General features: G+C 44.2%; 1 protein-coding gene and 5 non-coding genes across 16 annotated transcripts in view; 4 read left to right on the top strand and 2 right to left on the bottom strand.

The window, feature by feature from the left end:
- Positions 1–3,553: 3,553 nt before the first annotated feature.
- trnae-cuc (transfer RNA glutamic acid (anticodon CUC)) lies at positions 3,554–3,625 on the bottom strand. The gene has a single exon. It is a non-coding gene; the product is annotated as a tRNA-Glu (tRNA).
- Positions 3,626–3,747: 122 nt separating this feature from the next.
- trnag-gcc (transfer RNA glycine (anticodon GCC)) lies at positions 3,748–3,818 on the top strand. Its single transcript has one exon. It is a non-coding gene; the product is annotated as a tRNA-Gly (tRNA).
- A 601-nt stretch (positions 3,819–4,419) lies between these two features.
- On the top strand, positions 4,420–4,492 carry trnam-cau (transfer RNA methionine (anticodon CAU)). The gene has a single exon. It is a non-coding gene; the product is annotated as a tRNA-Met (tRNA).
- A 1,702-nt stretch (positions 4,493–6,194) lies between these two features.
- trnae-cuc (transfer RNA glutamic acid (anticodon CUC)) lies at positions 6,195–6,266 on the bottom strand. Its single transcript has one exon. It is a non-coding gene; the product is annotated as a tRNA-Glu (tRNA).
- A 122-nt stretch (positions 6,267–6,388) lies between these two features.
- Positions 6,389–6,459, top strand: trnag-gcc (transfer RNA glycine (anticodon GCC)). Its single transcript has one exon. It is a non-coding gene; the product is annotated as a tRNA-Gly (tRNA).
- An 8,466-nt stretch (positions 6,460–14,925) lies between these two features.
- Positions 14,926–25,983, top strand: part of als2b (alsin Rho guanine nucleotide exchange factor ALS2 b) — a 28,149-nt gene continuing 17,091 nt past the window's right edge. The window contains exons 1-17 of one of the 11 annotated variants that reach the window (XM_084921297.1): positions 14,926–15,086; positions 15,393–15,502; positions 15,881–16,029; positions 16,245–16,670; positions 16,806–17,230; positions 18,479–18,839; positions 21,836–22,070; positions 22,737–22,833; positions 23,162–23,239; positions 23,323–23,559; positions 23,662–23,833; positions 23,932–24,121; positions 24,210–24,275; positions 24,378–24,582; positions 24,841–24,972; positions 25,088–25,216; positions 25,361–25,384. In XM_084921297.1, coding sequence (XP_084777423.1) covers positions 15,483–15,502; positions 15,881–16,029; positions 16,245–16,670; positions 16,806–17,230; positions 18,479–18,839; positions 21,836–22,070; positions 22,737–22,833; positions 23,162–23,239; positions 23,323–23,559; positions 23,662–23,833; positions 23,932–24,121; positions 24,210–24,275; positions 24,378–24,582; positions 24,841–24,972; positions 25,088–25,216; positions 25,361–25,384 — 2,946 coding nt within the window. In that variant the 5' untranslated portion in view covers positions 14,926–15,086; positions 15,393–15,482. Of the gene's footprint in view, positions 15,112–15,392; positions 15,503–15,880; positions 16,030–16,244; positions 17,231–18,478; positions 18,840–21,835; positions 22,071–22,736; positions 22,834–23,161; positions 23,240–23,322; positions 23,560–23,661; positions 23,834–23,931; positions 24,122–24,209; positions 24,276–24,377; positions 24,583–24,840; positions 24,973–25,087; positions 25,217–25,360; positions 25,385–25,983 lie in introns of all 11 variants that reach the window. The other 10 variants (XM_084921289.1, XM_084921288.1, XM_084921291.1 and 7 more) reach the window with 10 other exon arrangements.

Genomic DNA, 25,983 nt, shown 5'->3' on the forward strand with positions numbered 1-25,983 from the left:
TTTAGCTACGCCAGGACAGGGTGACCCACACTGTTGTATAGAAAAACTTGATGAGGACACCAAACCACGTGCTGACATCCACAGCACGCCACAACCTGGTTTCAGTGATATTTTTGTAGATGGTTCAGCATCTAAAAATAGTATTGGCCAAAATTGCGTAGGTTATGCAGTAACTACAACAGACAGTGTGATTGAAGCAAAACCTCTTACACCTTCACACTCAGCACAGAGTGCAGAACTGAAAGCAGTTATGAGAGCATGTGAACTACACAAAGGCCAATCTATAAATATTCACACTGATAGCCAGTATGTTTTCTCAGCAGTACACCATTTTGCGAGAATTTGGCAAAATAGAGGTATGGTCACATCCACAGGTAACCCAGTACAACATGGTGACCTACTGAAGACTCTATTGGAAGTGATCACCTTGCCAAAACAATTGGCACTTTGTAAATGTGCGGCACATCAAAAAGACAACTCTGTTGTCACAAAAGGAAATAACTTTGCAGACCAAACAGCAAAGCAGGCTGCACAACAAATGATAACGCTTTTAACATCCGAACGTTGTACACAAATACCACTTGACGTACTAAGAGCCGAACAAAAAGCTGCAACAACCACCGAACAGAACAAGTGGCTGAAATGTGGAGCACAACTAAAAGATGATTTAATGGTTTGTGATGGAAAGCCAATATTACCAAAGTCTCTACACAAAACAGCAGCTTTAGTGACACATGGATTAACACATGTGTCAACAGGAGGGATGCTGAAGATAATTAATACACATTTCTACACTATAAATTTTGAAACTTCAGCGAAAGAATTTGTAAGAACATGTCTAATCTGTCAAAAACACAACTCACAAGGAAATTTAAGACCTAAGAGAGGCCAGTTCCCCACACCACCTCATCCATTTCACACCATCCACATGGATTTTATTGAACTGAATGAATGTCAAGGATCAAAATACGCTTTAGTGATTATAGATGTGTTTTCAAATTGGCCAGAGATATATCCAGTAAAAAGGAATGATGCAATCTCCGTTGCAAAATGTTTATGTAATCATTTCATTCCCACTTATGGCATTCCTTCATTGATTAGATCTGACAATGGCACACACTTTGTCAACGAAGTTATCAGAAAAGTTTCAGAAGTATTAGATTTTAACATTAAAAATCATTGTGCATACCATCCTCAGAGTGCAGGATTAGTAGAAAGAACTAACGGCACTATAAAACAAAGACTGAGGAAATGCATGGAAGAAACAAAAAGACCATGGCCAGAGTGCATAGGTCTAGTAAAAATGTGGATGAGACTAACTCAGGGCTCCCAAAAATTGACACCATTTGAAATAATTCATGGGAGACCTTTTCCACTACCAATAACAAGTGAACCAATAGATAAATCTATTAGAGAGACAACTTTAGCAGAATGGATGGCAAAGCTACTAAAAAACAAGGACATTGTGTTAAACAATAAACTTCCGTGTGATTCCTCTACAGTCTCTTGCAGATTAAAGCCAGGCGATTGGGTTCTTATACGAGTGCTTCAGAGAAAGAATTGGAACTCACCTCGGTGGGAAGGTCCATACCAAGTACTCCTAACGATGCCAACAGCTTGCAAAATCGCTGAGAGGCCCTCTTGTATCCACCAGAGCCATTGCAAAAAAGTGGAAGTGAGTGACAGCACAACCTAAAGACGCCACCACCCCGACTCTTTGGTGATCTACAGGTGAAGGGAGGGCTGATTGGGTACATCCCGCCCTCTACTTCTCGCCTGTAGTCTACTCACCAGAGTAAATCGGTGTGTCTGGTCATCATGAAGATTGTTCTGCTTACCACCTTGGCCCTGCTGCTTACAGCATGGACCCTGATGCATTTAAAGGATCAAGAAGTCAACTTGCATAGAAGAGCATGGACATATGACAACTCACACCTGGCTGAAGTGACACAGGACCACATCCATCCCTGGATGAACAACGCCTGGTATAGATATATATATAATCGCACAGAAGGCAAAGATTGTTATATATGCTCACACATGCCTGCTACAACACAGCATGCTACATTATATGGCAGACCTATGAACATGACTCAAGTGACATGCGCAGCAAGCTTTGCCAGTTTAGGATATCAACATTCAGGAATTGTCTTAAACCACAGCGACCCCCTGACTATTGGACTTCGGGATGGCACCTGTGACCAATTGTTTTGGGTTAACTTGAAGGTTAAGCAAAGACATGAAGCACTGCATTTCCCGGTATTCCTAGACAATCCAACAAAATGGGAGCATATGAGATGTTATCGCCAGACGAAAGGAAACATCACTTTAGGGACCACCAGGAACTGTGTAGGAACGTATACACATACACTTGGTGGCCCAGTGAGGAACAACGGTCCATCTAACGGTACCTATTGGGTACAGGGAATGGCATGGTTATGTGGACAGCGTGCCTATTTCGTACTCCCAGAGCAGTGGACAGGCACATGCGCCCCTATATTCATCTCTGACCACATATTCAAGATAACAGCAATTGAGAGCTTTCAACCTACGAGAAGGAAACGAGAAGCTCAGCAAGTGAAGCCATATGATTCTGTGTGGGGCAGTGACGTACCGAAAGAATTCAAAACATGGACTACTGGACAAAAGATTGTCCATGCAATATTTCCATGGATTGGAGTTGGAAAACATGCCCTGCGTATTGAAACTCTAGATTATCGTTTTGGGCTATTTTTAAATGCATCGACTACCATCAACAATGAGCAAAATCAGGAAATTGATGCCATAAGAATAACTGTTATGCAACACAGAGTTGCTCTGGACATGATTTTAGCAGAAAAAGGCGGACTGTGTGTTTTGTTCAATACAACTTGTTGCACATATATTCCAGACAATGTGCATTCTGATAATATGACAAATGCCCTACAATTACTTAGAAATGTTCAACAGGCACAGGTAATCGATTGGGCAAATTCACAAAGTAATTGGTGGGATTGGTTTATGAGCGGCTCATGGAGAACACTGATGTTTAAGGTTTTAATGTTTATTGGCCTAATACTTATCATGTTTTGTATCTTTACTACATGCATTATCCCCTGTGTAAGAGGAATGGTATCAAGAATGATATCTCAATCTCTTGTTGCATATGTCACTGTGCCAGACGAGGAAGAAGGAGAAGACGATGAGTATGAAACTAATGTGATGAATGATTATGTTTGAATGATACACATTTTATGACGACCAGACCGAAAGCACTCACAATGTAGGGTCTGTGTCTGAAACACATTGATGTATCGTTTAAAATTCCGCTACAAACAGGAGGGAATGATAAGAGGTTTTTTAGTTATGTTTAAGTTGTAGCTTCATTTTAAATGTAATAGGAGCTTGTGGATTGGAGCCACCGCAAGAAGGAAAATTGAAACCATATGTGTAAAGGATGCCATGACATACATACTACCTCCTGTGTTAACAGACAAGTTAAACTGCAAAGGCAACCCATCCATTGTCTACCGCTTGCCCCTTTCGGGTAAGCCGGAGGTGGGTGAAACACAGTTTCCCTGACCGGGAATCGAACCCAGGCCGCGGCGGTGAGAGCGCCGAATCCTGACCACTAGACCATCAGGGAGCTGCGACAGAGCTGTCTTGATGAGTGACGCGTGGCTGTATCGGGCTACATTTTCCGTTGCGCCTCGAGAGGAGCGCTTGGGCAATGGCGCGAAGTCGGTGGTAAAATTGGCACGTCCGTGAGCATTGGTGGTAGAGTGGTTGAATTCTCGCCTGCCACGCGGGAGGCCCGGGTTCGATTCCCGGCCAATGCACAGTTCCTTTATGCGTGGGCCCTTGGGGGGCATTAAGTTTGTTCTCGGTCGCGGCCAGACGGCATCAAGATTTGGAACAAGAAGTCTGTGCAAACCAAACTTGGGTCGGACATCGTATCTGCATTAAGTCAAGATGTTGTTGAGAAGAGACTTTGGACAGTGGCGCGAATTCGGCGGGACAATTGGCAGACTTAGAATTGTCGCCTGCCAGCGCCAGTGGGTGACTGAATATATGTTTACAGACATTGCTGGTAAACCCGTGTGTCTTATTAGTGGAGCTAATGTGGCTGTAATTAAGGAATTTAATTTAAGACGGCACTACGAGACAAAAGAAGAATGGGCCGTTTTGGGGGAAGATGGTGTCTTGAGCCTCGCTTGATACACAGTACGTGGCAAAGGCAACCCATCCATTGTCTACCGCTTGTCCCTTTCAGGTAAGCCGGAGCTGGCTCAAAACACCGTTTTTAGGATCTCCTGTGGCACTCTTCACCTCCAAAACCCGTTCAAGGCCTAAATACCTGGGGACTCGCCTTTGTTTGTCCAAGCTGAATTTCTTTTCTGTGCAGCTTCGAGAAATCGTCCATTTTCTGGTTGACTGTCAGCCTCGTTGGCGCAGTAGGCAGCGCGTCAGTCTCATAATCTCAAGGTCGTGAGTTCGATCCTCACACGAGGCAGGTGTTTTGGTACAGAGTTGGTCCATCCATTTTGTACCGCTTCTACCCATTTCGAGGATGCTGGAGCCTAAGAACCATCCGTTTGTAGTGGATTTTCAGCCTCCTCTGATGCGAGATCTAGAACAGGGATCAATCCAAATCATTCTGCCATTGCCCGTGGAAAGCCTTCCCATCTGTTTGATTTCAAGACTCACACGTGGCAGGCGATCCTGCCCTATGGATGCGTGCCGGCCCTCTGGAACCACTTCATCCAACTTTCACCACAATTCCTCTTTCTTTTCTCAGGTCAGAATTGCGGGGCACCACACGTTGGCTGCCAAATGACTCCTACCTGTTATTTCTTCTTGGACACTTTGTCCAGGTAGGGTTAGGAATGTCTTTGCATTGGAAGCGGATGAGCAAGGATTGATAATTGGTTATCAGCAGCTCCCGAGCTGAGTCTCTGGAGGTTGCCTGGAGTTCCTTTGCCAACAGGGTCCATTGAGAGAGATAATTTGAAGTAATTCTTGCCTGACTGGTAAGTTGGAACAAGAAGTCTGTGCAAACCAAACTTGGGTTGGACATCGTATCTGCATTAAGTCAAGATGTTGTTGAGAGGATGTTGGGTCTGTGTTTCCACAAGCCCCGCTAATTCTAGAGACTTATTCATCATGAAGAAAACGAGACAGTCGATCGATCGATTATTTGCGCAAGGGAGGCCTCGTCTGTTTCCGCCACGAAAATGAGCCCCAGATCTGACCTCCTCCTGCTACCTTTTATTGAGAGACTGTTCACACAAAACACGTCAGAACAAAGCCACGCCCCCTTGGTTCTAAGAGAAAGCATTGTATGTATATGTGTGAACTTCTGTAAGAATGTGTGTGTGTGTGTGTGTGTGTGTGTGTTATGTGAGAATGTGTGTGTGTGTCAGACCTCCTGCTGACCAAAGGGTCGTAAACGCAGGAAGCTTACATCAAAAGCACAAGGATGTGTCTGTGATAAAAGACTACAGCCCCCCACCTAGAACTCGAGAATCTGGGGGGAAGGACAGTGGAATTTCTTTCATCAGAGTTAAAACAATGTACAAATGGTAAACATAAAAATGACAAACATTTAACAATTCACCCTAACAGAGGACACTTTGGAGAGTGGCGCGAATTCGGCGGGACAATTGGCAGACTTGTAAGGGCTGGTGGCTCAGCAGTAGAACTGTCGCCTGCCACCCGTGAATCTCGAAATCAGAAGGTAGTGACTTGTAGCCTCACGCAAGCGATGTGCTTTGATGCACAGTACGTTACAGAGTTTGTGCATCCATTTCAAGCATCTTGAGAGTAGACTTTGGAGAGTGGCGCGAATTCAGCGGGACAATTGGCAGACTTTTAAGGGCTGGTGGCTCAGCAGTAGAACTGTCGCCTGCCATGCGTAAGTCTCGAAAACTGGAGGTGTTGAGCTCTATCCTCATGCGAGGCATGTTTTGATGCGCAGTTCGGCCACACATTTTTTGGATCTCCTTTCACACACTTCACCTCCAAGACGGCAGCCCATCCTGGGCTTGAAGAACTGGCAACTCTGCTTCATTTGTTGACGGCTTCAAAGAATGGTCTGTTTTGGGGGAAGATGGTGCCTTGAGCCTCGCTTGATACACAGTACGTGGCAAAGGCAACCCATCCATTGTCTACCGCTTGTCCTTTTCGGGTAAGCCGGAGGTGGGTGAAAACACAGGTTCCTTGACCGGGAATCGAACCCGGGCCGTGGCGGTGAGAGCGCCGAATCCTGACCACTAGACAATCAGGGAGCTGCGACAGAGCTGTCTTGATGAGTGACACGTGGCTGTATCGGGCTACATTTTCCGTTGCGCCTCGAGAGGAGCGCTTGAGCAGTGGCGCGAATTCGGTGGGAAAACTGGTACGTCCGTGAGCATTGGTGGTTCAGTGGTAGAATTCTCGCCTGCCACGCAGGAGGCCCGGGTTCGATTCCCGGCCAATGCACAGTTACTTTATGTGTGGGCTTTGGGATGCATCAGTCTCATAATCTGAAGGTCGTGAGTTCGAGCCTCACACGAGGCAGGTGTTTTGGTACAGAGTTGGTCCATCCATTTTGTACCACTTCTACCCATTTCGAGGACGATGGAGCCTAAGAACCATCCGTTTGTAGTGGATTTTCAGCCTCCTCTGATGCGAGATCTTTTCTCGATTTTTGGGAAAATTAAAGGATTTTAAGTGCGCCTTATAGTGCGGAAAATACGGTAAACTTCCCTTGCTATTCATCCCCAAAGGTTTTCAATTGGATTTAGATCAGGGGAATGCGCAGTATGGTCCAAAAGAGTGATGTTATTCTCCTGGAAGAAGTCCCTTGTCCTGCAGGCATTGTATACTGTAGCATTGACCTGTTGAAAAACCCAGTCGTCACCACGCAGACAAGAGCCCTCAGTCACGAGGGATCCTCTCTGCAACATCTGGACATAGCCAGCGGCCATTTGACCCCCCTGCACATCCTGAAGTTCCATTGTTCCACTGAAGGAAAAAGCACCCCAAACCATTATGGTGCCCCCTCCACTATGCAGCGTAAAAAACATCTCAGGTGGATCTGCTTGTCATGCCAGTAACGTTGGAAACCATCAGGACCATCACAGTTCAATTTTTTTCTCATCAGAGAATAAAACTTTCTTCCACCTTTCAGTGTCTCATGTTTGTTCTCTTGTCCAAACAGTCAGTTCTGTGGCGTTCAAGGAGACGAGGCCTTTAAAGATGTTATTTTGTTTTTGAAGCCCTTCAGTCTCAGATGCCGTCTGAAGGTTATGGAGCTGGAGTCCATCATAACCCTCAGGTTCATTTAACAAATTCCAAATGACTGTCTTACTGCGTCCCACCTCAGCAACGATGGCGCGAGAGACCCTGCTTATGCAGTTCAACAACCCAACCACATTCAAAAAGGGAACTTTTTTTGCCTTTGCCATCTGAACATCACGACAGTGTGACTACCTGACAGAAAATGACAATGAATTCACATTTTTGCACAGATTTGGCCTTTTAAAGGCATGTGGTCCTAAACTATTGATCAGCTGTAAGCCTGTTTCAGTTTAAGCACTGTTTTCAATAAATTGCATGCTCAAAAAAAGGTTTTATCTCACTCCCATTTCTTCTTGTTGCATGTTGAAGCTCTACCTTATTTAAATCCTACTATGCAAAATATGATTTTTTGCCATTTTTCAAGTGGTCTTAAACTTTTGATTGGGACTGTAGTTTGTAGGGTTATATGCTGTCTTTTGAACAGTTCACTCACTTATTATCTTCACATTAATGTCAGAGGGATGTTTCAGGAATGGACACAGTGAGGTAAGACTTTGTCATGACTGTATGTAGTAGAGCAGGATTCAAGATTCTTTATTTGTGTCCTGAAATGTTCCTCGACTTGTGCAAAAAAGAGAACATTAAAGAGGACATGAACAAATGTCTGGCTAATTTTTATACTGGCCCCGATTTTGTAGTTTTCTTAGGTAAACCAGTTTGCCAACAGGAAGAACAGATCAAACATACCTACTAGTACGTGACCACTGAATGTGGTCACGTACTAGTAGGCTGAAAGAGTAAAGAACCTCTGTTGTGGAGCTTAGAAAAGTACTATAGATATAACATCTTATAAAAATTGCTCCTTTTTTAGCTCCTTGATGGTGTTAAATCCAAGTTGAATCCTCTCCACAAAGCTCCTGTTAATATTCCTTTTAAGGGAAAGAGGTCGGAAAGTAAGCACTTTTCCCAAGATCAGAGTTAGATTATAAGTGTCTGCTGAGGCCAAACACACACACACACACACACACACACACACACACTCCATCAAGGTCAATAGTCTCTCAACTTCAATCAGGCGGTGCACGATAGCATCCCTTGACTCTATTTCTCTATTTTGAATGAAGTGATGTCTGGGGTTGGAAGTCAGACATGCAAAGTGCCTGAATCAGCAGATTAAAGTGCTGATTTTAGTGCCACCTTACTCAGTGAGTGGAAACGACACCAGGGGAAGGAGAGAAGTGAACTGGAGAGCTGGAGGACCTTAAATCTTAAGTTTGACTGTGCTGACTGGAGAGGGGTGACAGATGAATGAGCATTTCTGGAGTTGCTACATCCAAAGGCCTCAGAAGTCGTTTCATTTCTAGGGAGTCTGGAAGTTTGTGTGTTGACACCAGGCCAGACTAGAAATGCCAAAGTGTAGAGTTATAACATAATAATAATAATAGGGAGTTGAACTTTGCTCCCAACAAAAACAAAAAATATGAAACAGTTTGACCTGCCTTTTAGCCCTCATCAGTGTCAAAGATGGACCTAACAACTGTGATGTCGCTCCCTGGTTAGTGAATTCCTGTTACGAAACCTCGAGCTGACTCTTTTGACTGTTGCCACCTTTGTATTTTTAATCTGGATGTGATGAGTGGAACTGATGACGCTACAGCCAGGATAATCTAATAATGATCATAACTTACAAAAAGAGCTTCATGATTTATTCAGTGAGATTTGAAACTAGCGACTGAGCAAGTAAAGTCAGCAAGAATACGTTTGCTGAGGTCACAGAGTGAATGAGCTGATGGCTGTTTTCACACACATTCACTGGCCACTTTATTAGGTACACCTGTTCAACTGATCTTAACGCAATTTTCTAATCAGTCAAACACATGGCAGCTAAGGGTATGAAAGGTGATTTAAGTGACTTTGAATTTGGCATTGTTGTTGGTCGGACTGTTTTAGAAACTGCTGATTTTCCCCATGCAACCTTTAGAGTTTACAGAGAATGGACTAAAAAAGAGAAAATATCCAGTGAGCAGCAGTTCTCCCGGGGAAAATGTCTTGCTGAGGTTGAAGGAGAATGGCCAGACTGCTTCAAGCTTATTCGAAGGCAACAATAACACAAAAAAACACACAACCAAAGGTATACAGTAGAGCATCTCAACAGCAGCAGAAGACCACACCAGATCCCACTTCTGTCAGTTAAAAATAGCAAAACTGAGGCTACAGTTTACACCAACTCACCAAAATTTGAAGATTTGAAAAACATTTTCCAATCTGATAAATTTTAAGTTCTGCTGCAACATTCAAATCAAATCACTTTTATTGTCACATCACATGTGCAGGTACACTGGTACAGTACATGTGAGTCAAATTCTTGTGTGCGAGCTTCACAGCAACAGAGGTGTGCAAAAATACAATAACATAAGAACAAGCAAAATATAAGAATGGCTAAATCTGAGAATTCTATGAATAAATACATGTACAATATAAGAGTGTATGCATATTACTGAATGTGTATACTAAATATGTATATCTACATGTGTGTGTGTGTGTGTGTGTGTGTGTGTGTGTGTGTGTATACATATTTTACAAATTAAATAGAGTAAACAATAAAACAAAATATATAAAATATACAGAGGTTGGTAGTTGGATATTGTGCAAAACAAGTGGCATTAATGTATGGAGTGCATAATGTTGAAGTTCCAGTAGTGAAGGTGAGGTGTCTATGGCCTGTCTATGTCTATGGTTCAGCAGTCTGATGGCCTGGTGGAAAAAGCTGTCTCTCAGTCTGCTGGTTCGGGACCGGATGCTGCAGAACCTCCTTCCCGATGGAAGTAGTCTGAACAGTTTATGGCTGGGGTGACTGGAGTCCTTGATGATCCTCCCCACTTTCCTCAGGCACCACTTCCTGTAGATGTCCTGGAGGGAGGGAAGCTCACCTCCAATTATCCGTTCAGAACACCGCACTACTCTCTGGAGAGCTTTGCGGTTGTAAGCGGTGCTGTTGCCATACCAGGTGGTGATGCATCCAGTGAGGATGCTCTCAATGGCACAACAATAGAAGGTCCTGAGGATGCGGGGGCTCATGCTGAATCTTTTCAGTCTCCTGAGAAAGAAGAGGCGCTGTTGCGCCTTCTTCACTGTTTTGTTTATGTGTACTGACCACGTAAGATCCTCAGCCAGATGTACACCAAGGAAGCGGAAGCTGCTCACTCTCTCCACAGCAGCGCCGTTGATGGTGATGGGGGTGTGTACTTCTCTGCACCTCCGGAAGTCCACTATCAACTCCTTTGTCTTTGCGACGTTGAGGGTGAGATGGTTGTCTTGACACCAGTGGGTCAGGGCGCTGACCTCCTCCCTGTAGGCCGTCTCATCACCTTTGGTGATAAGACCCACCACTGTAGTGTCATCTGCAAACTTCACAATGATGTTGGAGTTGTTAGTGGCCTTGCAGTCGTAGGTGTAGAGTGAGTACAGGAGAGCTCAGTACACACCCCTGTGGAGCACCAGTGTTCAGTGTGATGGGGGATGAGGTGACCACTTGCCATCTGTCAGACAGGAAGTTAAGGATCCAGCTGCAGAGGGAGCTGCTCAGTCCTAGATCCTGCAGTTTCCTGTCCAGCTTCGAGGGAACGATGGTATTGAATGCTGAGCTGTAATCTACAAACAGCATTCTCACATACGTGTCTCTCTTCTCCAGGTGCGAGAGGGCAGTATGTAGTGTCAGGGCTATGGCATCATCAGTGGACCTGTTGTGGCGGTATGCAAATTGTAGAGGGTCCAGTGAGTTGGGCAGTGCAGAGCAAACGAAGTCCCTGATCAGCTTCTCGAAGCATTTGCTCATGATGGGGGTCAGGGCTACCGGTCGCCAGTTGTTCAATGAGGAGATGGTGGAGGATTTGGGTACAGGGACGATGGTGGCCATTTTGAAGCAGGCTGGGACTACAGACAGAGAGAGGGAAAGGTTGAAGATGTGTGTAAACACTCCAGCCAGCTGAGCCACGCATGACTTGAGGCCGCGAATCCCGTCCGGACCAGTAGCTTTGCGTGCGTTCACCTTCCTGAAGCACTTCCGCACATCCTCCTCAGACACAGTGTGCGCACACTGTCCGGTCTCACATGATCACTGTTAGATCTCAATCCAACAGAGGACCTTTGGGATATGGTGGAACAGGAAATTCTCATCATGGGCGTGCAGCCAACAAATCCACAGCAATTGTTTGATGCTGCCATGTCAACATGGAACAAAAATCAGTGAAGAATGTTTCCAGCAACTTTTTTGAATCTGTGCCATTAAGAAATGAGACAGCTCAGAAGGCAAAGAGGGTCCAAACCAGTATTAGAAAGGTGTAACTCATAAATTATGCAGTAAGTGTAGCTTTCAAACAACCACAAGTTTTTCTGCAACCACAGGATTTGCCCTCTTGCTGGACATGAGTAAGAAAAACAGTTTAAGGCACTTCCACATTGGCTTCACTTTTCCGACCCAGAAGCTACATTCATCTTTTATCTTGTTTATCCTCTTCGAGTGACACATTTAAATACTGAAAACCAAACAAACCAAAACATACATCAAAATATCAGGTAACACAATTTTTTTTTGTAATTATAGTTCATAGTTAAAAGTTTATGAAAAACCTTCACCAACTGAAAATAAAATCTTCCTTGGACATATCTGTATAAAACACATTGATAGTGTTATTTGTTATCAGTTTGTGGAAACATTTCCAACTTTTATCTTCTGATACTCAAATGTGTATACAGGGAGTGCAGAATTATTAGGCAAATGAGTATTTTGTCTACATCATCCTCTTCATGCATGTTGTCTTACTCCAAGCTGTATAGGCTCGAAAGCCTACTACCAATTAAGCATATTAGGTGATGTGCATCTCTGTAATGAGAAGGGGTGTGGTCTAATGACATCAACACCCTATATCAGGTGTGCATAATTATTAGGCAACGTCCTTTCCTTTGGCAAAATGGGTCAAAAGAAGGACTTGACAGGCTCAGAAAAGTCAAAAATAGTGAGATATCTTGCAGAGGGATGCAGCAGTCTCAAAATTGCAAAGCTTCTGAAGCGTGATCATCGAACAATCAAGCGTTTCATTCAAAATAGTCAACAGGGTCGCAAGAAGCGTGTGGAAAAACCAAGGCGCAAAATAACTGCCCATGAACTGAGAAAAGTCAAGCGTGCAGCTGCCAAGATGCCACTTGCCACCAGTTTGGCCATATTTCAGAGCTGCAACATCACTGGAGTGCCCAAAAGCACAAGGTGTGCAATACTCAGAGACATGGCCAAGGTAAGAAAGGCTGAAAGACGACCACCACTGAACAAGACACACAAGCTGAAACGTCAAGACTGGGCCAAGAAATATCTCAAGACTGGTTTTTCTGAGGTTTTATGGACTGATGACATGAGAGTGAGTCTTGATGGGCCAGATGGATGGGCCCGTGGCTGGATTGGTAAAGGGCAGAGAGCTCCAGTCCGACTCAGACGCCAGCAAGGTGGAGGTGGAGTACTGGTTTGGGCTGGTATCATCAAAGATGAGCTTGTGGGGCCTTTTCGGGTTGAGGATGGAGTCAAGCTCAACTCCCAGTCCTACTGCCAGTTTCTGGAAGACACCTTCTTCAAGCAGTGGTACAGGAAGAAGTCTGCATCCTTCAAGAAAAACATGATTTTCATGCAGGACAATGCTCCATCACACACGTCCAAGTACTCCACAGCGTGGCTGGCAAGAAAGGGTATAAAAGAAGAAAATTTGTTTTTGTTTTGTCTTTGAATGTCAGAAATGTATATTTGTGAATGTGGAGATGTTATATTGGTGTCACTGGTAAAAATAAATGATTGAAATGGGTATATATTTGTTTTTTGTTAAGTTGCCTAATAATTATGCACAGTAATAGTCACCTGCACACACAGATATCCCCCTAAAATAGCTAAAACTAAAAACAAACTAAAAACGACTTCCAAAAACATTCAGCTTTGATATTAATGAGTGTTTTGGGTTCATTGGGAACATGGTTGTTGTTCAATAATAAAATTATTCCTCAAAAATACAACTTGCCTAATAATTCTGCACTCCCTGTAGATTGATTCTGATTTGAGAGGATAAATAACATGTATGGTTGCTGTTTGATATTTAAAACTTCTTTTTATTCAACCTCCCCTTTATATTTTAGGTGTCAGAGGCGATTGGTTTGTGTTTTGAGATTATTCTTTTATATTTCTGTTTTTCTTTTGTTTTATAAAATGAAAGTATCAAAAAAAATGAAGTCAATACCATAGATCAGGCTACAGACTTTAATGTTACAGGATTTGTATTTAGTGCATTTTCTCATTTTATTATTGAAAATTATGAGAAATTAAATATGTTTCAGTATTTATATATAAATATTACAAAAGCCTGTTTATATAAAGGCCCTGTTGTGAAATAGTGCCAGTCACTGTTTTAAAGTCATTAAGAGTTGCATAAGGGTATTTGTTGACCCCTTTTTAAACTTTGCGTTCTTTCTATCCTGAGCCCTCCGGTTTCCGTAGAGTCTGTCACAACAACGGCAGCAGCTGAGCCGGGCCTGAGAGCAGGAAACAAATAAGAGGTCTCACTCTGTTGTAGTTTCTTTTTAAAGCTTGCCCATTGGACTGTGTGTGGCATTTAATCCTGACATTTGTGAGGAAAAGCATAATATTCCTATTTCTATGCTGTTTTAAAAACAGTCTGCCAGTCTGCCCCAGGGGCTCCTGCTTTTGGGCATGCTCAAAACACCTCACATCCAGAGGCATCCCAGAAGTGCTGTTGTCAGAGGTAACTTTGCCCTTGGTCTCCTCAATTGGTTCTAGGTAAGGGGCCACACTGAGTTAGATTCAAACTACCCTTGCGAAGTTAAAAACATTGCTTTACCTCACTCTGGATTCAAGTTGTGGATAACCTGCACAAGGAACCATGAGGATCTAGTGCTCCGGTGGCTAAGATGAAAAAGCCCTGGCGGTCCAGGGTTTAAAGTCCACAATTTGTGCTCTTGAGCAATAGTTCTCCAGGCTGTCTTCAGATTTTTTAAGCATCTGATTGGAAAAAGCATGACAATGATCCCAAACATACTGCCAATGCAATAAAAGTATACCTGGAAAGAAAAACACACTGTCAATCAGTCAGTCACGGACTGGCCTCCCCAGAACCCAGACTTCAACATTATTGAAGCAGTGTGGGATCATGTTGAGAGAGAACAGAACAAAAGGCAGAAACATCCAAAGAAGATCTTTGAATGTCCTTCGAGAAGCCTGGAGAACTATTCCTGAAGACTACTTAAAGAAATGCAACAAAGCTGCCTAAGAGTCTGCACGTTTGCTTTATTGCTATTTCCCATTTTCCAAGAAAAATACACTGATGTGAGAAGTGGCTCATTTTTGCACAGTGCTGTATTTACTGTTAGTTTTTTGGCTATAATAAACATGTCTGCCTGACTATGTTCGTCCAATGTGTTACATTTTAATCTGTGAACTTTCTACTGATTCCCTGACACTTTCCCGCCTATGAAACCCTGCTAATATGGCAGATAATACGATCTGAAGGCGACTCCTCTCACCAAAAGCTGAAATCTTCCAACTTGTGATACCAACAACACGTCCTATAAAAATATGTGTGCTGTCCCTTTAAGGCGCGCTCTCTTCGTTGCGGCTCGCTCCCGCGGAGGAGTGGGACCTCCTGACAGTTGGACGATCTTCAGCGTGTCAATATTACAGAAATGAGCAGCAGACAGCGTCTAAACACGCTCACTACCGCGTGTGTCAGCGACCTCTTTACGTGAACACCTCGAGGAGCAGCGCAGACGGCCGGCTGGTGAGGAAATGTATCTTTAATAAAGGTATTTTTAAAATCCAGAAAACAGAGCAGCGACACCTGTGGTTTCAACTAGCTCTGTGGCTAATCAGCTAATGTTATCTACCGGCGGCTAATAACAGATGCCTGAGGAGTTTTAAGGGGTTAAATACATAAAAATGTGCCCTTAGCACTTTTATTGTGACATCCCAGTCTGTTGGCTTGAGTTTCAGGGGTTTCCTTCTGGATATTCCCCCATAGTTCAGTCACTGTGGCTGCGAGGTGGCTGGACTGATAATGTTTGACTGTTTGTACTTTTGCTTTCAGAACCTCAATTAGCAGCAGCGGCGGCAGCAGGAGGAGGAATAGGAGGAGTCCTGAATCTGACATGCTGATAGAGGAGTATCAACCCCACTGATGGAAACCCAGAGTAAGAGGTAGGTCTACCCAGAGTCATCCCCCTCCTAGTTCTCTGCAGGATTATGCCACTCAGCTGGCTGCCTGTGATCACCATGTGACATCGCCTAAGGATGGAGTTGTTGTGCTCACTTCTGCTTTCACTGACAAAACATCTGTTGTTCAGGAGAAGTGAGGGGCGTGGGGATCAAACGCCTACTGAGGCGATTTGTCTGCCTCTGCTCTGCTTTATCAGCCACCCACGCACCTCTGATTCTTTGTCATGTTTTTCCTCAGTTTTGTTAGATGAGGTCCTAAATACAGAATACAGTACCCAGTTCCCTACCTTTCCTTGGGAAGGATCCTTAGACTTCCTTTCTAATTCACTCTTACTAATTTCTACGATTTCTCTCCCCCAGCTCTTGGGACGATGGCAGTGGCGGCGAGCGAGGACTGCTCCACTCTTGGAAGGGCTACTCTTACAGCATCACCCCAGAGAGGCTGCTCCTCCCCCGGCCAGTCCTCCAGGTCGCTCTGGGTTCGCAGCATGGCGTTCTCCTGGTGGAAGGTGAAACTTCTTTTTCTTTTGGAGGGACATGTTTATGACTTGTCAGAGAGTCATAGTCGATACTTAAGCACATCTTCATGAATTCATTCTGTCTTTACTGTTTGTATTGATCAGAAGTCATGCTTTTATGTTGTGATTTCTAAATCTTTATTCTGATGTTTTTGGATAAATCAAAGTTAACCCACACTGATTGTCTGTTGTTACATCTTCTTCAGGGGGACAGGTGTACAGCTTTGGCGAGTTGCCGTGGAAGCAGAGTCAAGTGCCAGAGCCAGCCAAACCGACCCTGGAGAGCGCGCTCAGTGGGCAGCGGGTGGTCACAGTCGCAGCCGGAAGCTTTCACAGTGGGGCAGTGACGGAGGATGGCGGCGTCCACATGTGGGGGGAGAACAGTGCAGGACAGTGCGGCTTGTCGGGCCTTAGCACTGTTCCCAACCCGACTCCCGTCGCCCTGCAGGACTTGGACACTGTCACTGTCCCCCCGCAGACGGTGCCGGTGCTGGAGCTGGCTTGTGGGGAGAAGCACACCCTGGCACTGTCGGTGCAGCGTGAGGTGTGGGCATGGGGCAGCGGTTGCCAGCTGGGCCTCAACGCCGCCGTCTTCCCTGTGTGGAAGCCTCAGAAGGTGGAGCACCTGGCAGGTCGGTATGTTTTACAGGTGGCCTGCGGGGCATCTCACAGCCTCGCTCTGGTGCGCTGCCTGAGGTCTCACGATGGCCACCGGCCTCATGTGGACAAATGTGGGAGGTGTAACGAACTGCTCTACACCATGACAGACAAAGAGGACCACGTCATCATCTCTGACAGCCACTACTGCCCGCTTGGCGTGGAGCTGACCGAGGATGACGGCAAGCTGGAGGCTCCCAACCCAACCACAGGTCTCAAAACATCCCCATCAGAGCCTGTCCTCCCCTCCTACACCTCAAAGTCAGAGTCCCTGGCAGCGCCTACAGTTGCTGACCCCACCTCTGTCCCCTCCCAACCTCAGGCCTCTGAGGAAGGGGAAGCATCTTTGGTTAATGGCATGCTCCAGGTCTCAGACTCAGACACCTCAGCTCTATCTGGAGCTGAGAGTGATGCTGTTGCCGGGGCCAAGAGCTCACCATATCCAGACGAGCAGGCCGTGAAGGACTACCTGAAGAAGCTGTCCAACAACACACAGACGGACACACAGGCAAGCGGAGGGCTGAACGCTCTGCTGGTGAGCAGCGTGACAGTAGAGAGAAAAAACGAGCATTCGTTGTTTTGTTTTTTTTGATTCACTAACTCTGCTACTTAAATCTATTTGAAGTAGATTTTGAAATGTCTTGTTAGATAATCGTGAGATCTATATCAACCAAAATAACTGAGGAGGCTTGGTCACTGCTTTTATCCTTTAATGCAATAGTACGTGAAAAATCAGACGCCATGATTGCTGGAGTGACTTCAGCTTAAAGGTTTACCTCCCCCTTTTATAAACTTGGAGCAGACGAGTTTAAGCTTCAAGTCAGCAAACGGGTGGGTCTGAAACATCAGTGGAGGAACTTCCTGCTGGAACACAGAAAAGTTGCTGCCACAGTTTTGCTTCAGACTTCCTCTGTTCCAATATAGGAAGCAACAGCTATGGTTTAGGAGCAGACTCCAGCAGGTCATGGGGCTGTGTTGACAACTTAATCTTAAACTTCTCAAACTGTTTCTGGATGCTTTTTGTTAAATATTTGCTTGTTCACTGTAATTTGAAGTCCGGAGCAACTGCTTTTAGAAGTAGAAATAACTGAGGAATGCCTTTCGTGACATTTTAGAGTTATGTGGTCATTTAAAAAAAAAAAAAAAGAAAGAAAACAGCAAAAGTGGCATTTGTGTGATTAATAAGTGTAAAAAAAGTAGTTGTCACCAATGCATACAAAGGTTTTTTTGAGCAGCCATAGTCAATTTCACCTGTAGACTGTATAAAACATGGTGGAAGCTTGTTTCCACTTCCTGTTGACTAAAATGTAAACATTTTGAGATGATAAATCAGTGACAGAAACAAGCTTCCAGAAAACATAGAAGAAACTTTCAGGTGTGTGGGGAAAAGTCAGACGCACCGCTCATCACCACATCATGGTTTTGTTTTGTATGGATTCTAGTTAAAATAAGAAACAATGCGTCACACACGATATGTTCAAGGATAACTGGAAAGTTCAAAAGCTGACCATTAGGCTAGTTGTTTTATTTAGCTTGTGGCTACGATAACTGCGTAATTTTTGACAGTATTTGTTTATGGATTCTAAAATGCTGCCAGTGTAGTTTGAAGCCGTTTGAATGCCAGAACAAAAGCATCAGGACGGGAGACCACCACTCTCTAAAATCTAATGACGGCTTTCACTCAAAAATGTATTTGAAAAGTCACAAAAAGCTACAACTTTTTATTTTCCATTTTCCACCCAAACATCTTTAAACTTTTGGCCATCTTTCACTTCTCTTCCAGCCCTCAACTGGAGGACTAATGTCCTCCACCCCCACCTCGGCACTCAACAACCTGGTTGCCTCCTGCGCCTCTGCAGTGGGCGGGCGGGTGGCCTCCACCTACGAGGCCCTGTCCCTGAAAAAGATGATGAACTTCTACCTCCCCTCAGGGGCCTCGCGGTCAGGAGGATCCCCTGGAGTGGTCGATAACCCTGCTGAGCGTGTCCGCCAGGAGGACTCCATGCAGGGGAAGAAGAGCTCCAGCACAGGGGACATCCGTGAAGAGGAGGCAGAGGGTCTGCGGCGCCGCCTCTCGCTGCCAGGGCTGCTCTCACAGGGTAGATACGCTGTTCACCTCTTATCATCCTCCTATGGCCTGCTGCGTAAGTACGCCTTGCGCTCGTGCAGGTCGATGGCAGTCTGTGCACGCTTCAGGCTTCATTATTGAACTTGTGAGCTCAGTGTTGCGGCATGCTTCGTGCCCATGTGATGTTTCTGTCATATTCAGCACAGTGTCACCTCCAGCCACTCCATCTCTGATTGCCTTTAAATATCTGTGAAGTGCACGTTTTGTGTTTTTTACATGAACCAGGCCTGATTGATTGTAAAGATACAGATGACTTGTTTTGTTCAAGGTTTTTAGGAGTATTCTTGTGTATATGCAAATGCACTTACTAGTATACCGAGACCATTTCTTTTGAAGCTTTAGTGAACAGTAGATGCGTCTCTCAGGTCCTGTGTCAAGTCTTTAATGGAATTTTTCCTAATGGTTCCTAACAACATGACTTTCATATAATTTTAATTTACTGTAGATCCTTATTAGACCCCCACTTCACAACATGCCAGGATTTTTAGGAAATCCCTTCTTTGTGCAAAAATACTGTTTTCTATCAGACTGTTATCTTTCAGATTTTTCATAGATTTAATTAAAGAAATAGCAACATACAGTAACAAAGTGCCTAAAGATACAAAAAATATAAGTTGGATCTTGAGTTGTCTGTTATGTGTAGATGCAGCACTGGTTTATCCCTTGACTTAAGAGCCTTCTTTATACTTGAATGATTCATAGGTCAGTGTTAAGTGGCTGAACAAACAAAAAACATTCCTCTGAAAATGGTCAGGGACAAGGACTGCACTGAAAAGGATTGAAAAAGCAGCAAAACAAAACCTTTGAAGGGCCCTCAGAAAGCCTGGGGAACTGTTGCGCAAGAGCACTTTATAAAATGAGAAGAAAGTCAAGTCATCTGTTTAATGTGTGTGACTTGTATAAGAGTCAAAGGTCACTGCACCACTTATTAATTATTAACAGATGTATCCAAGCACACACACACACACTACTGAAAAACTCACATAGACATCAATGTTTTCATTGGGGAAAAATATAAAAAAATATTTTAATAAATAATAAAATTAATAAATAATTAAAATTAATAAAAATATTTTTATTTTTATATTTTAGTTCTAAAAGTAACAAAAGCAAAATGCTGCTTGGGTTGTAAATGCTTCATGTTAAAATGATCACCTCCTCCTGTCAGCGTGTTTCACTGTTCTAGAAAACGGCAGCAAGAACAAAAGGATTTAGCAGATTTAATAGAGCAGAATGAAGGTTTTAGGTGTGATTTAGAGAGAAAGGTGTTTGGTGCATTATGGGAAAGCCCTTTGCTTCTGAGTGACCCAGAGTGGGAATTAGATGGATGGACTTTCCCTCTGCCTGTTTGTCTGTCATCATATCTTTCTTTCCTCACTGGGAGAGCCTGACACGGTTGGCTATAGATTTCATCATCGGTTTATAAGCTGACATCTTATGAATGTCGGTTTTTAAAGACCTGATAGATAATGTTTGATGAGGAAACCCTAAAACCTGCCAGACGAGTTCACACAGACATTTTACACGTGCTATATGCCAACAACCAAATCAAGAGAGTTTGGGCAGTGTAGGTGATTATCTTTAGGCCTTTGAGAAAGAATGGTGAATTAGAGCGCAAGCAGGGTAGAGCAGGTAGAGATGAGTGTCAGGATTGATTTGTGACAGAAGGATAGCGACAAGAGTGAAAGAGAAGATTTACGAGATGGTAGTGAGACCTGCTATGATGTAGGTATGGAGACGGTGTCACTAACAAAAAGACACGAGGTTAAAGGTGTTCAAATTTTCACTGGGAGTCACCAGGATGGACGGATTAGCAAGGAGTACATCACAGGGACAGCTCAGGTTCAGCGCTTTAGAAAAAGTTGGAGAGGCTGAGATGGTTTGAACCTGAGAAAAACAGGAAGACCTCAGAGACTATTCACAGATTTAGGGAAGGAAGACATGCAGAGGGTTGGTGTGACAGAGGAGGATGATAGAAATGGAGCCAGATGTAGGCAGTCACTGTGGCGATCCGTATAGGAAAGAAGATTAAAATGAAGAAGACAAAGATGTGGGTCTCCAGAGTGGAGAAGGTTTTGCATTGGACGCATGGAGGAAACAGCCTATCTGCAGCCTTAATGGAGGGTTGGCTTGGGTCCATATGCATTGTTGAAACCATCGACTGTCAACTGATAATGATATTTGGCGAATTTGCATTCATAAAGAGTGGCTGCTGTCTGGATATCCTGATATTTGATCCCGTTTCCACCAAAGACTAAGCTGACTAGCTGCTTTGTTCCACAATTGGCACGGCAACACTAATGTGTACTGTGACGTTCTTATGTGGCTAACAACCAGCTGATTTGGATCACCTGGTCTGGAGATCGCAAAGAACACCACCTTCTTCCGGACTTCCTGTATGTCTGCACGTTCTTTGTTTTTGTTCAGCTTAAGTTACACAACGCTCTCACCACCATCTCACCATGCTCACATTTACATGACTGATATTTGTGGTAAAGGCTTGTGTTCTTTCCAGTTTTATCCTAGTAGCCTTTAATGTCCCAGAGCATGCTGGGAAACTCCAGTTAGTTACACCCAACAGCTAAAATGCTGCACATGTTGCTAATGTTGCTAACCTTCTTGAGAAGCTTTAAAGCAGGGGAGTGATGCACTTCCTGCCTCACACATACAAGAAGTAACCTACAATAACCTTTTGACTCGGGACAGGAAAAAAGTTTGATTTTGAAAGTTGACCGTCTGGATTTTTGGATCTCAGGGCTTCCATAGTGTTTGTCATGATGTTAGTGGCTGATGTGTCTCTGTGCAGGCTTGCCTTTCTTTTTAAACTCCTGTTTGTTTGTCTGAACTTTACACGCTAAACTGATTATCTCGTAAAAAATTCAGCTATAACTTTTTCATTCAGCCGGAAGCTAGTAATTAGAATATTAAGAACTGAAAAATAACAGAGGAAAATACTGAAGCTGTTTAAATGTCTGTGCAGTGGACAGACCTCTCTGTTTTTGACTCCTGCAGTGTCACCGCGACTGCTAAGGAAAGCCGGTCGTCCCAAAATGCGAGCGGTCGCCCTCACCCCGCTGGGAGGGGCCGTCCCCGAGGACCACGAGGTGCTGCCCACCCTGCAGACAGAGGTGTGGAGCTGGGGCCACGGCGAGCATGGACAGCTGGGACACGGAGACAACCTGGCCAGGTTGGACTCACCTGTCACAGTAATAACAGGATGTCTGGACCATAAAGGCAAATGTTCAAGGTCATAAAACAAAACAAAAAAAAAAATCAAGCCACTTCACCACCAGTCTTTATCATTATTATTTTGGGGGTTTAACACCGATTTACATTGTTAACTTTGAAAATAAAAACTCATTGACCAGCCTTCGGTAAACACACATAATGAGTACAGATTAGAGCCTATCCAATATATCAGCCAATATTAGCTATTCGCCGATATGTCAGTTTTGGCCGTTTCCAATAAATTAAAGTAAAAAGGTAAATAAAGAAACAGGTTTGATGTTGCATAGTTTGCCCTTTAGTGGACACTTTGCAACACGTGGTTTGAACGCCACAAACAACAAGCAGCTAATCTGAGGAGTCGTGCCAAATGAATAATCCAGGGCTTGTGACAATGAAAAGAAAAATTGTTTTTAAACTGTGTTGTCAAGTTATGGTAATAAAAACTCATATCTAAACCTAGCAAATGTATTTGTTTAACAGAAAATATCGGCTGATATATCCAGTTTGATCACCAAGTATCTGTCTCAAAAATATCAGTTGTCCTCTGATACAAAATTTTTAGGCTGGACATTTTTTGTTTGCTATTGTCTTGACAGTAAACTCACGTCTGTGTTTACATAGCATGTCATTAACTCTGATATAAACGGCTGCTCTCTGACCAGCAGTGTGTTGTGTGTCTTCGCAGACTGCAGCCGCTCTGCATCAAGAGTCTGAACAACAAGGAGGTGGTGCGGGTGGCGGCCGGCGCTCACCATTCCCTCGCTCTGACGGCTCAGTCTCAGGTTGGTCATTGAATCGAAGTAGAAACTATATTTTAAAAGGATGAGCAGTTCTACATCAACAGGTTTTTTTTGTTTTTGTTTTGACATTAAAAGGACAAAAGCATAGATCAGCAATGTCTTAATCATGCAAAACTAAGAAGTGGATATATATCAATAACCCTGACGCCACAGTGACCAATCAGGATCCAGAAATAAGCATGAAAATAAACCTGCTGTTGGCACAGAGCAGTGACATTAACCCTGTCAAAGCAAGTAAAAGCCCATAAATATTTTGTGTTTTCATTCAGAGACCTCACTCTTGTATGTGTGTGTACTTTATACCTTCCAGGTGTTTTCATGGGGCAGTAACAGCTCTGGTCAGCTGGGACACATGGAGTCACCGAGCACCGTCCCCCGCCTCGCCAAGGTCAGGAGACCACCACTCTTTTCTCGCTCATGCACATCAATCGTGTAAGTTGGTGTCTTTCAACATCTGCTTTCCTCATCCAGCTGTCAGAGGGGATCCGAGTGTGGGACGTGAGCGCGGGAGAGAGGCACACACTCCTGCTCGCAGATGGAGACTGCATCCAGCCCATCATTTACTACAGCGGGCAGCAGGTGAAGGAGGGCGAGGAGGAGGGGGGTAATGAGAAGGAGCTGCATCAGCAGGGAGGAGGAGAGGAGGAAGAGGAGGAGCAGGCGGGGGGCTACACCCAGCAGCCTGTTCTGCTGCCCTTCTGCATGAATGTACGTAGTTTAATGCTACAGGTTCTTGCTTTTAGCTCAGCACTTAGCTTCAGGTTGTGTGTTGGTACGAGTGTGAATGTGCATTTCTTGTGTTTTTCCCAGCTTGGTTATGTGAGCAGTGTGTTCGCGGGTGGGCAGCGGTGCGTGGCACTCTCTGACAGGAATGTGATGGGCTTCATCGCCAGCCTCCACGAGCTCGCGTCAGCTGAGAGGAGGTTTTACTGCAAGCTGTGTAACATCAAGTCTCAGATCTTACGCCCTCTGCTGGAGCTGGGTAAGAAGGACACATCAGGAAGACAAAGGTTTTCCCAAAGTTTAAAAAAGTTTTCAGCAGCCTTGATTTTCTTCTTTTCCTATCCCATCCTTCTCCAGAGTCTCTGAGCTCGGCCCTCGGGCAGGTCATCTTCGGCCTCCTGCAGACACTGGCGAACAGGTTTGGCCGGCTGTGTCACCTGACTGGGCAGCACGCCACCAGCCTCACTGCTAGCCTGCGGCGTTGTCGTGAGGTCAAAAGCCTTCTCATCTTGGAGCACACCAGTATTTTCCTCGACTGTTACAACGAGTACGTGTCCAAAAACAAAACACAACTTGAAACATTTGCTAAGAGTTTAAGTCCTTAACGCTTTTAGCTTTTGTGTTTATGTATGAAGTTACTGCAGCGCCGTCGGAAACTTCCAGGTGATGGGAGGCTTCCAGGCTCTGACCAAACCATCCATGTGAGTGCACACAAACAATTTCTACATTAACTCCACATGTTTAAAAAAAGAAAAATTAAAAAGTGAATCCTTTATGATAAATCGGTGGTGATTTTCTCGTAGAGACTTGTTTGGGAAAGGTCCGGAGCTGCTCCAGAAGCTGTCAGAGTGCGGCGAGGAGAACCTCACCACGGCCGACCTCCTGGTGGTGCTCTTCTACCTCCCTGCACGCCACCTTCACGAATACAGCCGGCTGCTGCTCAAACTGGCCACCTGCTTCGAAGTGGTAGGTGGAAGAAACGCGAGCAGCAGCGCATGTGACCTCAAAGTTTGTATTCTGTTATTTCCTCTTTTTACTAACATCATGTTTCATCTTGTGTTGTCATTTCTACACAGTTTAATCTCCTTGTTTTATAGTAACTTTCACATTTCCTCCTTAATAAATACTGGAATACAGGAAATTATTTGTATACTTACAAAATATATAAAGATGTTTTTTTGAAATAATCCTTATCTTATATAGGTTTTAGATTTTTGGCCTAAATTAACTACTTTTTTGTTTGTTTGTTTTTGGGTTTTTTTTAAGTGTTCCACTGAGTACCAGAAGCTTCAGGACAGCTGCTCTAAGTTTGAAGCTTCGGTCTTGCAACTGAAGCGAAAAAGGAAAGAGGCCGACTACACTGTTCACTTCTGGAAGATCTTTCCTGGAAAAATGACGGTAAACTCTCTGTCCTCATCTTCTGTATCATTGCTCGCACCAAGCCTTCCACGTTCAGTCCCAAGGTGTCATGTGACGCTCCATAATGCCGATTGGCATCCTTGTTTGTCGTCAGGACTCTCTGCGGAAGCCTTACCGGCGGCTGATCTGTGAGAGCAGCAACAAAGGTCTGACCCTGCAGAATGCCGGCAGGTTCTCCGTCAACTGGTTCATCCTGTTCAATGATGTTTTGGTCCACGCACAGGTTAGACCCACACAGACACACGCGCTCACACTGAACGCTCCCGTCACTTCTTCGTCTCTTTCACCTTTATGAAGCCATCATATTTCAGACACTGTAACCTGGTGTGTTTCAAGCGTTTGTGTGTGCTTGCCTCCGTGCTGTCAGGGCGTGGCGCCTTGTAAAAATCTTGTAAGTATGCGGCCAGCAGCAAAACTCAGCATAGCGACCCAACTCACCCTGTCTCCCACCTCCTCCTCCTCCTTGGTGTGTGCGTGCGTGCGTGCGTGCGTGCGCGCTTTGGGGTTTTTTGTTTTTCTTGTGGGGGGACCCTGTGTGATAACATGTGGTCCTGTTGGACACACTTACTAAGGTGGACCCCACCTCCCAAATATCTGAATGAGTTTATGTTAGTGATGCACCTGTGCTACAACAAATATCAGTAATACTTTGTAAACGACCTGCAACTGAGGGTTTAATTAAACTGTAATTAAAAGATATTTTGCTGTATTTTACTTGAAATTACAATTTAATGATATTTACCTACAAACACTTAAAGGTACGCTAGGATAGGGGGTAATAAGTCAGGTTTTTACAGGAAACAAAGAGATAATTATACTGATTATATATAAAATGATTATGCCAATAGTTATAAAATATTTTTTAAGCATATGAATAAGTTCCAACACTTTACAGCCGTTTGAAATCAGACTGAATAATTTGGGTAATACTGATTTTTTTTCTTTCTTCTTCTTCTTCCGCCCTGTTCATTGCGCACAGAGATTTCTCCA

The sequence above is a fragment of the Perissodus microlepis genome, chromosome 23, assembly GCF_051167445.1.
Source record: "Perissodus microlepis isolate ML-2025 ecotype Zambia chromosome 23, ASM5116744v1, whole genome shotgun sequence".
NCBI lineage: Eukaryota > Metazoa > Chordata > Actinopteri > Cichliformes > Cichlidae > Perissodus > Perissodus microlepis.